The 12,754-nt window shown below is 38.9% G+C and overlaps 1 protein-coding gene across 1 annotated transcript in view; it reads left to right on the top strand.

Annotated features, from left to right (window-relative positions):
* Positions 1-12,754, top strand: part of LOC115413383 (metabotropic glutamate receptor 1-like) — a 52,420-nt gene that overhangs the window by 2,636 nt on the left and 37,030 nt on the right. Inside the window, exon 3 of the mRNA XM_030126185.1 lies at positions 7,158-7,407. Coding sequence (XP_029982045.1) covers positions 7,158-7,407 — 250 coding nt within the window. The remainder of the gene's footprint in view (positions 1-7,157; positions 7,408-12,754) is intronic.

The following is a 12,754-nucleotide window of genomic DNA, read 5'->3' as shown; positions in this document are numbered from 1 at the left end:
AAGACCAATTCCAGCTTCAACTGATGGAACATTAACACTCTACAGCAGGGGTGTCAAACTCATTTTAGTTCAGGGGCCACATTTAGCTAAATTTGATCTGAAGTGGGCCGAACTAGTAAAATAATAACATAATAATATAGAAATAATGTCAACTCCAAACTTTTCTCTATGTTTTAGAGCAAAAAGAGTAAATTTACATTATGAAAAGGTTTACATCTACAAACTATCCTTTCAAAAGATGTGAATAACATGAACAAACTGAAAAAATAAGTGTAATTTTAACAATATTCTACCTCAGTTTATCATTTCCACATGTACATTATAACTTACAGATCACTGTGGATCTACAAATACACAAAACATTTAGTAACAGGAAGAATCTTGTTAAAATTGTACTTACTTCTCTTAAGACATTTCAGGTTGTTCATATTTGTTCAGTTTATTCACTTTTTTGCAAAATTATACTTTGTTTGAGTGTGAATACATGAAAATATTTACATTTACAAAGAGAAAAATTTGGAGTTGTCATTATTTATATGTTATTATGATCGTATTTTACTGGTCCTGCCCACTTGACATTGAATTGGTCTGAATGTGGAACCTGAACTAAAAGGATTGTTAATTTCTTTGTGTAATTTTTGCATTTCACAAATTCATCCCAAGGGCCGGACTGGACCCTTTGGCGGGCCAGATTTGGCCCCCGGGCCACATGTTTCACACCTGTGTTCTACAGCATTATTCTTTGGTGTGTCCATCAGTGCATATTACACATAACACACAAAACAGAAGAAAATGACATAAAAAGACATGAAAACAAGCCATCACAAAACATCCAGATATAATGCAAAAGATAAAGCATACTGTACATGACCTAAATGACATAACAAGATGTAACAAAACAAAAACGCACCTGTAGTCTCTTTTACACTTGATAAGTGTGTTGTATGTAAGTATATGAGTACAGTTGTACAGTGCATCTGTACCTTTCTGCTTTTATCTGTAGGTTGCTTGTACTGGAGTAAAGAAAGTGTCTACCTTTGCCACCTGGGTCGGGAATTTTAGATAAGAAAATCCGTTAAAAAGTCATTTTCAAAACATTGTGCACTTTGGAGTTAAGATTGAAACAGTTTTCATCCTCACCAGACAGTTCAGGGAGGCTTTGTGTGAATGTGGACATTGATCCATCCTTGAAGTGACTAGCGCCATCGGGCTTTTCTCTGCACTCGTCAACTGTCTTTATACTGCTCCAATAGCAGGTGGTTACAGGAGGTTCTGTCCCATATTAATATAAAGAGATAAGAGACATGGCCCGTATGCTGAGATGAACAAAGAAACTCTTTGACATTTCTTATAGAGAATGCTATGCTCATTTGCTTCGTCTTTTCTTCCTCTGTTCTGCCAGTAGGGGCCTCGTTGCTGTGAATCAGTGGCTGTTGCAACCTGCTTTTGACCTGCATTCAAGGATGTTTTATACAGTAATTTTCACTCTTTGTTATATTGTAGCCATTTGCTAAAATCATTTAAGTTAAATTGTTTCCTCATTAATGTACACATATCACCCAATTTAAACAGAAAAAAACAGAGTTATAGACATTTTTGCAGATTAGTTAAAAAGAAAAACTGAAATATCACATGGTCACAAGTTTTCAGACCTTTTGCTCAGTATTGAGTAGTTTCACCCTTAGGAGCTCATACAGACATGAGTCTTCTTGGGAATGATGCAACGTTTTCCACACCTGGATTTGGAGATCCTCTGCCATTCCTTGTTGCAGATCCTCTCCAGTTGTGTCAGGTTGGATGGTGGACGCTGGTTGACAGACATGTTCAGGTCTGTCCACAGATGCTCCATTGGGTTTAAGTCAGGGCTCTGACTGGGCCGTTCAACAACAGTCACAGAGTTGTTTCAAAACCACTCCTTGGTTATTTCAGCTGTGTGCTGAGGGCCATTGTCTTGTTGGAAGGTGAACCTTGGGCCCAGTCTGAGGTCCAGAGTGCTCTGGAAAAGGTTTTGGTCCAGGATGTCACTGTACTTGGACATATTCATCTTTCCTTCAGTTGCAACCAGTCGTCCTGTCCCTGCAGCTGAAAAACACCCCCACAGCATGATGCTGCCGCCCCCCCCCACCACCACCACCATGTTTCACTGTTGGGATTGGATTGGGCTGGTGATGAGCAGGGCCTGGTTTTCTCCACACATACCGGTTAGAATTAAGGCCAAGAAGTTCAGTCTTGGTCTCATCAGACCAGACAATCTTATTCCTCATAGTCTGGGACTCCTTCATGTGGTTTTGGTCCAACTCTGTGTGGGCTGTCATGGGTCTTGCACTGAGAAGAAGCTTCCATCCGGTCACTCTGCCATAAAGCCCTGATTGGTGGAGGGTGTGTGTGTGCAGTGATGGTTGACTTTCTACAACTGTCTCCCATCTTCCCACTGCATCTGTGGAGCCCCCCCCCCCCCCCCCCCCCCCCATTGCTCAGTTTGGCCGGACGTCCAGCTCTAGGCAGAGTTCTGGTCCTCCCAAACCTCTTCTGTTGAAGGATTCTGGAGGCCACTGTGCTCTGAGGAACCTTAAGTGCTCTTGGGGCAGTTCCTTGGTCCTCCTGATTCACATTTGCTCTGACATGCACTGTGAGGTGTAAGGTCTTCTATAGACAGGTGTGTGCCTTTCCTAACCAAGTCCAATCCATTTATTTAAACACAGCTGGACTCCAGTGACGGTGTAGAACCATCTCAAGGATGATCAGAAGAAATGGACCTGAGCACCTGAGTTCAATAGTGTCACAGCAAAGGCTCTGAATACTTATGACCATGGGATATTTCAGTTTTTCTTTTTTTAATAAATCTGCAAAGAATGTCTACAATTCAGTTTTTTTCTGTCTAAATGGGGTGCTGTTCATCAATGAAGAAAAAAATTAACTTTATTTTTTAGCAAATGGCTGCAATATAACAAAGAGTCAAAAATTTAAAGAGGTCTGAATACTTTCTGTACTCACTGTAGGTCCAGTGTGTAAAATTTAGGATAAATTAGGAAGATCTAATTGTTGAAATGACATGTATTATTTATAATTATAACTATAGTATATAATAGTTTATAATCACAAGAAAATGAGGAGCATGAGGAAGTTGTTTGACATTGTTGGAGTCCATTTATGTTTCTACTCTAGCAAAGAATAGACTTCCTCTTCTTTTTTCTCTTCTTTTTTGGCATCCAGGATTAAGGTGCATCAACATCACCTTCCAGACCAGAGTTAATACCCCCTCAACCAAAAAGCCCAGAAATACATGTGCTATCCCATCCACTGCTGTCAGTGCTGTTTTCATTGAATGGAATGTTTAACATCTTCATCTATCCACACATGCACACAGTTATTCACCAAATCTGTTCCTGCTGCATCTATTAACATTCACATATTATCAGAATCTTATTTATGAATCTTGAACCTTATTATTTAGAATTCCTTATTATTTATACCATTTTCACTGGCCGACCTAACTGTAGTTTGAAGATTTTTATGCCAAGAACACACTCAAAAAAGGGAGACAGTCAGACTACAGTGTTCTGTCTCCCTGAGTTTTCATGGCACTCTTTATTCATTTATGAATTGAGGACACTAATTGTTGAACTTCTTCAAGTGTAATTTTTATCCACTCTTGATGTTTCCAAGACTTGATCTGCTTAATAGTATGTGTTGATTCTCCTCTTTATGATGTCCATGTATTTTCAATAGGAGGCAGATGTGTTACTGTAATTTCTTGTATCAAAACCTAATTTAATTATTCTTATAAAATACAATAAAGCTTGTCAGTGAAAATGCTTGAAAATCTTTTCTATGGATTCAGAATAAAGGTTCAACTGAATTAGTGAATCATAGATTTTAGTATTTTTTAAGAAAATGTCCCAGCCTTTCTGGAAATGGAATTTTGTACATAATAGAGATTTTCATTTCATTAAAATTTAACTTACAGGCTGCAGAAACTGTGCGATATATATGATGGTAAATTGCTTATCTGAAACATACATTGTGATTAACTGGAATCCAAACCTGCAAGACCTCTTATTGATTTGGATGGAGATCTGTGAGTGGTTTTGGATAAACTGCAAATAAGTGCTATACATATTAAGAGGTTAAGAGGCAAACTGAACATCAGCTCATTTATTTGAACATCTCGGGGGTAGGGCTGGGTGATATGGAAAAAAATCATATCACGATAATTTTTTTCATATCAGACGTTATCGATATGTATCACAACATAAATCAAATCACTATTTTTGTCAAGCTTGAATTTTCCGTTATTCATAAGTTACTTGTGAAAACATCAGAACAGGGCCGGACTGAGACTCATTTTCAGCCCTGGAGTTTCATACCTCAGACCGGCCCACTTTAGATCACGACCAATTATTATTAAAATCATGGAATTATAACCTTACATGTTAGGTCTACACACTGTTCTACAAAGCCTTGTAATTCAGTGTATTTTCTAAAATATTTCCAATTCAGCGCAAGTAAAGGTTGCTTCACAATGTGGATTTATTTTAACAGTGAGTGCACATCCACATCTCCAACATTATAATTCCTCACAACACAACAATAACAGAATCTATATTTTTGTTCTTATAAGTGTTAACATTTTTCAAACCTTTAAAATGTTTGAAATGAAATAAAAGAATATATAAAAATATTAAATAAAAAATAATACAAAAAATAAAGCTTGCTGCAATTTCTAATAACTCTATCATTTTTGTATCCTCTGCAACAAAAGATTTCCATCACAACTTACTTGCGGTTTGTTCCATCTTTGCTATTAAAAAACTTTTGGTGTAGTGATATTAGGGGTTTGACGAGGATGATAAGAAAAAAATGTCTGTATATCCTGTGACTGAGGGCGAGCAAAGCAATCAAAGCTAACAGCAGACTCATCTTCATCTGTGTCATTTCTGACTAGTGGTTCAGGGTTGTGCTGCTGAGCTGCTCCTCTGTCATCAGTAGACTCTGCTCTCCCTTTCACACTTCCTCCAGTTTCTCTAGACTCACCTGCACCTGGATCACAATAAAAAATAATATCTACAGACATTTGGACTTACTGAACCAATTAAGATATTTACATTGGCTAAATATGCAGGCTTATTTAATATTACTTTATGCTGTTGCCTTTCAGTTGTGGGCTTTGTGTATTTACTGTCTCACTTTTAATGATGAAAAATAAAACAGGTCAGGACTATGGTTTGGGTATAGAAAGGGGTTTTACTGGAACTAATGCTTGTTCACACAGTCTGTTCCAACAGCTCACCTTTTCCTTCCATCCTGACAGGAACAATCCCCTCATCACTACTGGCTCCTGACTCTGCTTCTGACACTAAAGCACAGTTTAAAAATGCTCAGAATTCTCAGCATAAATCTTCTATTTTCAAAGCCTTGGTGTCAGTTTCATTCATGTAGTGCTGAATCCTGGAGCATCTCAGAGCACCTTTCATACTGAACAGGCCTACACCAAACTGTTCATTGGAGCCTATTTCTTCTAATCCTCTTCCCTCTCTCAGTCCTACCTGCCCACTCTGGACTTGTGGGCTCATGGCTGGTGTCTGCTGCTGGATCTGCTTTCTGACTCTGAGGAGCTACAAGACAGTTTCCCAGTTCTGTGGCGTCACATCATACTATTATTTAAATTGCATAACGTTATGTTACACGCCACAATGCCACACAATTCACTGACTCGATAATTAACTAGCTTTAAAGGTGGTTTACCTGGTTCATCGTCCTCATTAGTTGTTTCCAACCGGAGGTCGTTTTTGTGAAAAAGTTGCAGATTTTGGCACATTTGGCTGCATTTGCTTCCAGAGCTTTCCTCTTTTTAATTCTTGCCTTCTCCGCACCACCCTTGCTCTTTCTATTATCCATGTTTCAAACAGCAAACACAGCTGACCATCCACAGCCTACAGAGCACAGATCGTATATGCTCCACAGCTACAGTACAGAGCTACTAACTGTATGCAAGGACAGATTACGTCAGGTCATGGTACGTCTGCTTGCTAGTACAGGGGGTGGGGCCCAGGAACAGCAGTTGCAGTTTACATGATCAACCCAGTGCTATGACTGAACCACCCCCCCCCCCCCCCCCCCCCCCCAAAAAAAAAGATATATTTAAAGTGAACTCTGGCCCTCGCGGCCCAAATATTATACCGGCCCACCGGGAATTGTCCCGGTCCTCCCGATTACCCAGTCCGGGCCTGCATCAGAAGGTTATTTTTGATTTAAATCTGATTTATTTTCTGTCAGAGGTTGAACATGACAGATGTGCTGAAGAACATTGAACAACTGTTTCAGAGAAATAAAACAGGTCCATGTATTTAAAACTAAACTAATCTGACCAGCAGGAAAAAGCTTTCAAGTTTTGAAAGAGAACACAAACAAAACAGACCATCTTCACCAAACAATACCGGGGGGTATATACGTGGGGGTGCGTGCCATAACTGCCGTGACTGGCATTAAACCGAAAGTGAAACTTAACATCCTTTGAATGTCCGACTCCCAGCTTTTGAGCCTCACCCTACTTTTCAGTAACCTGGTCGCCCCAGTTCTCAGTCATATTTTCTCCTGAGGAACACTCCTTCCCTCCTGCTGCAGCCCAAACGTTAGTGTGTGTGCTGCGGCTGCTCTTACACCTCTGCTGTGGGCATCAACCTAACTTGACGTGGCTGTAGCATGATTGGTTTGATGCAGCGCTACGTAATTATGCTTGGCTGTTCTTTTGTCTGTGACAACATGGATGAATGAATTCTATTGAAATTGTATCGAGCATGTCTCATATTTCTTTTGAGGAAAAGTTATATTGTGATATATATCGTTATTGTCTTATCGCCAAGCCCTACTTAGGAGTATCGTGTATGCTCCAGCTGATAAAATAGCTGAAGGGCTCTTAACATGTGCACTGGAAACCTAAAAGTGTCAAGTGCTCCCCTCATCCTCAGATACTGACATCAAGGATGTCTTAACCCAGTTTCTATAGTCAAACTGCTCTTGATTCCATATAAAGCCATTTGCAGATTTAGCGGAGCCTCATTAGAACATTATGATGAAAAAAGTTTACAATGAAACCCATTGACTGTTTTCTTTCTCCTGTGAATCAGACTGACTGAGTTCATTTTTTTCTGTCTCAGGTAACTACGGTGAGAGTGGAATGGAAGTGTTTAAGGAGCTTGCTTCACAGGAAGGCCTTTGCATCGCCCATTCTGACAAGATTTACAGCAACGCCGGAGAGAAACACTTTGACAGGCTGCTAAGGAAGCTGAGGGAACGTCTGCCTAAAGCACGAGTTGTTGTCTGCTTCTGTGAAGGCATGACAGTCCGAGGGCTGCTCATGGCCATGAGGCGGCTTGGTGTAGCCGGAGAGTTCCTCCTAATTGGCAGGTTTGTTAGATACTTTCCCACTGGGGTTTTAGCTTTGTTAGCCTTTTTTTTTTTTTTTTTTTTTTTTTTTTTTAATGAAAACCACATAAGTTTTCAAAAGAGAATTATAAAAAAAAAGTTCTGCTCATGGGTTTTTTCCCAGAGGGTTTTAATGGCCACAGAACTCAAAACATTAAACATCACGAAAGTTTATCAGTTTAAATTTAAGTTTAAAAGTTTAAGTTTAAAATGGTTTTCTCTGACATTAACTAGGTGATATTCTTCAGATTAATGATGTATGTGGCAATAAAAGAGGAATATTTTTAGTCCAAAGCTTTTCAGATCAGATTTAATAGAAAGAATAGAAAGATTTCCAAGAACTTAAGAACTTCTCATCTCATTCTGGATTAAATTTGTCATAGACAAAGCAAAACAGATGCTGACAGATTTTATCAGTGAAAATTGGTGATATTACTCAACATATGGGTTTTTGGATCTGTTTTTGGTTTTGAAAAATTCCTGTTGACAAAAAAGTTCCAGCCATATGAAGACGGGCAGATCTGCTCGGTGAAGGCACATCTCGGAATTGCAAAAAATGTAATATAAGCTTACCAAGTGTACATAAATATGAATTAACATCAACTTATGCACTGATGAAGAACACGGTGTGTCAGAATTAGTAAAATTTATTCCCTTTTCAGAATTTATTAGGTATATGAAACTAAAACATTGGGCGCATGTCCAACAGAACTTCTGGTTCAAGTGAATTAGCTAGAATTTTTTTATGTAATCTTTTGTTAACAATGTATGATAAAAGAATAACATCAAGGTACTCAATTTAATTATGTACAGTTACTTGTTCCTTGTATTAGCTATGTCATGAGTAATAAAGTTGTAATTGGAAATTTATTGTTTTTCTTCAAACTAAATATTCTGTGCTTTTCAGACTATAGTCTGTTTGGATCCGTTACTCAGTCGGCAGTTTGATCCGTTACTTTCTTTTGCCCCTAATGAAATTTTAATTATGGCACATTTTTGCTACAACACTAACTGGTGTTATAGAAACACATATTAGTTAACATATTTAATTGTATTTTTTGTCAGGAACAGGGCATTGTAGCCATTTGCGTGAGTAGAAAAAAAAAAACTGATGTACTTTTTTTTTTTATCCATTTCTAGGCCTATTTTACCTTTTTTTTTTTTTTTAACCACGAAAACATCATTTGAGTAAATCATCATTCTTGCCAAATCAAAGTACTTATAAATATGTATCAAAATATGTTTCATAAGTTACTTTAGGTTATTTAGTTGAAACAGTATAACCATTTCAACAGCAATTTTTTTGATCTGTTACCGCTTGACCAGGCCCATATATATATTTTTCAAGGACAGAATATAGCATACATATGTAGTTACATAGATTTGGTCTGTAGTGTTAGGGACACAATGCAGTATCAGAGTGGCTCATGTCAATATTCTGCATCTATGCTAGAACGACCAGGTTTGTGTTAAAATATATAGACAATGGCTAAATCAAACTTCGAGTGGTAATTTACAGTTAACCAGTAACAGAATATGTTTAATCACAGTGTCATGTTTAGCCGTTTCTATCTCAATCTGTCCCGCATAGCTTTTTTAGTTTATTTCTGTATCATTTCTCAGTTTCTCAAGATGCACATACTGCATGTTTATTTACTTTTGAGGGACATTTTAAATATTAAGTGAAGGATCACTCTGATGAGGACCTTTGTGGTCTTTAAGGGTTATGCTTACTGAACATCCTTGACAGTATTTCATCATAAGGAGTTCACCTGAAATCCTCAAGATGCTCAAACTGTTTCCTCATCTACTTCCCTAACCTTTCTGCTTAGAAGAAAATCCATTAAGGGGTGACATTTTAATTGGATTTACAGACAGAAGTTTATGGTGTTATTGTTTTTGGTTTTACGTTCAGGAGCTTTGTTTCCACAGTGGTGGCTGGTGATGTAGTGACGTGGCAGTTCAATTTTACATAAGATTCTGGACATCCGTAGATGCAGAACAACAGAGAACATTGGACATATGCAGACATAGAGTGACAGAAGATACAGGACGTAGACCCAAAGGAACAGAGAACACTGGATATATATGTGGACTTCAAAAAGTCAGGGGAAAAAGGACAACTGGAAAAAACATTTGAAATTATGTTTATTTTTCAATATATGCTCCATTTATGTCAATCCACTTCTGCAAGCATTGATACCAACCTTTAAGTCCATCTGTGTAAAACTGAGGGTCATGTGATTTAAACTATGTCAAATCTATGTTCTTTTTCTGCAAACTTTTTGAAGCCCCCTCGTACATAGACCCAGAGGAACAGAAGACACTGGATATAGACTCAGACCTTTTCTTGAACAAGTTTGTAACTATTTCAAATTTGTGTTGCCACCAGTGTGGACAGTTTTGATGTGGGTGGAGGTTGTGCTAGACATTTTTATTTTCCTTCATTTTGACAGATAGGGTTGTAAAAATTCCGTCATAACACATTATTATCCGTAATTTCAAATTTAATTTGTTAATGATAATGAGACATATTTAGTAGTATTTAATGTTCAAAAACCTCTCAATGATGCAGCAACTGTAGTTGCTGATAAACCAACATGGTATCGTGACTCGCATAAATATACATGCCACTTTTAAGTGGCGTGTATATCTGCACACATTATAAGCTTTCTGCATATATGTTTACGTTGCGTCACATACCACGCACTGAGGGCTAGAGCTAGAGTTAAGGTTATGTGAACCGAAGATCTTGGTGTAAATTGACACGCCATCAAATGGCATTGAAGAACACACAAAAGGTGGAAAATGTGTATGCCATAAGAACTATTTCTTGCTTGTCCTTCATCCTCTGCTGCATCAGTCCCTCTTTTTTCACCGCATTTATCCATGCCATCACGCTTTTTAAAATAACTAAGGAGACTCGGCTGTCTTGACATTTTGCACTAGCAAAGTAGCATAGAATTTTGGCTAAAGTCAGCTAAATGACAAGACTTGACAATGACTGATTAATATGCACACTTGCTATCAACTGGACAGGGGGCGTACACAGGTGAACTAACAGTGAGTCATTTGAAAGAAGTACCGGTGTTATATTCAGCGTAGTTGTGAACGGTGGCGCTGTAGGGTTCTATACAGGTAGGAAACTGTTATGGACTGTTTGGTGCCCTGGTAAGAGAGAGACAGACCAGCGATCCTGCGAGCAGGTTCTGTTCACAGTGTTGTGTAAAAACTTTCTTTGATAGATTACCCTCAGTATTTTAATCTGTCAAAATTACAGACGACCTTCAGAATTTTCCCTCATCTTTAAAAAAAAAATCCGTCAATGATGGACTATTTTCGATTAACATGACCTCTGGATGTGGGTGTTTGTCCTTCTTTTGCCTAGTGGATATTAAGTCCTTAACGCTCTGAGAAAAATTTCCGGTACCCCTTCTCTGATTCTCATCTTCTGTTCCAAAGTTATGGACATATTAGGGTGAGAGGAGAAGTGGATGAAGTGATTACCCATCATGCCTAGTGCCTACAGTACAAGCCTGTTGGACAATGTTATGATACGGGGTTGCTTCATTTGGTCTGGTCTAGGTTCAACAACAAATTCTTAAAAGTGTGTTGAAACAATACTATGGTGAATGCATGCTCTAACCAAAGCTAAAAGTCATCCAACAAAATATTGTGCAGGACTTTCTTCTTTTTAACTAGACTGTGTAAATACACTGAACAAAAATATAAACGCACCATTCTTGTTATTGCTCCCATTTTTCATGAGCTGAACTCAAAGATTTAAAACTTTTTCTATGTTCACAATAGGCCTATTTCTTTCAAATATTGTTCACAAATCTGTCTAAATCTGTGTTAGTGAGCACTTCTCCTTTGCTGAGATAATCCATCCACCTCACAGGTGTGGCAGATCCAGATGCTGATTAGACAGCAGGATTATTGCCTTAGGATGGACACAATAAAAGGCCACTCTAGAATGTGCAGTTTTATCACACAGCACAATGCCACAGATGTCACAGGTTTTGAAGGAGCATGCAATGGTCATGCTGACCACAGGAATGTCCACCAGACCTGTTGCCCATGAACTGAATGTTCGTTTCTCTACCATAAGCCGTCTCCAAAGGTGTTTCAGAGAATTTGGCAGTACAATCAACCGGCCTCACAACTGCAGACCACATGTAACCACACCAGCCCAGGACCTCCACATCCAGCATCTTCACCGCCAGGATCATCTGAGACCATCCACCCGGACAGCTTCTGCAACAACTGGTTTGCATGACCAAAGAATTTCTGCACAAACTGTCAGAAACCGTCTCAGGGAAGCTCATCTGCATGCTCGTTGTCCTCATCAGGGTCTCCACATGACTGCAGTTCATTGTCATAACCGAACTGAGAACTTTGGAGAGGTGTTCCTTCATGGATGAATCCTGGTTTTCACTGTCCAGGGCAGATGGCAGACAGTGTGTGTGGCGATGTGTGGGTGATTGGTTTGCTGATGTCAGTGTTGTGAATCTAGTGGCCCATTGTGGCGGTGGGGTTATGGTATGGACAGGCGTATGTTATGGACAAGGAACACAGGTGCATTTTATTGATGGCATTTTGAATTCACAGAGATACCGTGACCAGATCCTGAGGCCCATTGTTGTGCTGCTCATCCACCACCATCACCTCATGTTGGACCATGATAATGCACGGCCCCATGTTGAAGGATTTGGATACAATTCTTAGAGGCTGAAAACATCCCAGTTCTTGCATGGCCAGTAGGGATGCATCGGTACCACTTTTTTCCAGACTGAGTACAAGTACAGGTACTTACATTTGAGTACTTGCCGATACTGAGTACCGATATGAGTACATAATAATCCCATTCCAGTTGTTAGTTCCTTTTGTAAATGTGCTTTATTGTCGTTGTCATTAGTCTGACTGGAACAAGGTGCTGCTACTGACATTTAATGTGTTGGAATAGTGTTTGTCAATCAATCCACCGGGGGTTCTGCTCTGAATTGACCATACTGGACAAATACCACAAAGAAGAGTAAAGTTTTTAGAGAAGAAGAAGAAAGTCAATAGTAATGAACATGGAGATGACAGATACTAATGTTGCAGCGTTTTCACTGGTAAGGTTTAAAAGCGAAGCTTCAGGAGGTAGGGAAAAGATAAATGAGTGTTAAGTTTCGTTTTCACTGCCGCTGGCGGTGGTCCACACCGCTCCATACCTCCATGGTATTATAAGTCAGATAAAAATTTGCTTAGAGGTCTTATTTATGTCTTTGTGCATAAGAAATCAATCTAAGTGAATCCCCAAAGGAACTTTGTGTTGGTAAATGCA

This window comes from Sphaeramia orbicularis, chromosome 22 (genome assembly GCF_902148855.1).
Source record: "Sphaeramia orbicularis chromosome 22, fSphaOr1.1, whole genome shotgun sequence".
Taxonomy (NCBI): Eukaryota; Metazoa; Chordata; class Actinopteri; order Kurtiformes; family Apogonidae; genus Sphaeramia; species Sphaeramia orbicularis.
The sequence above is the reverse complement of the archived record's forward strand: the minus strand, read 5'-3'. Positions and strand labels throughout refer to the sequence as shown.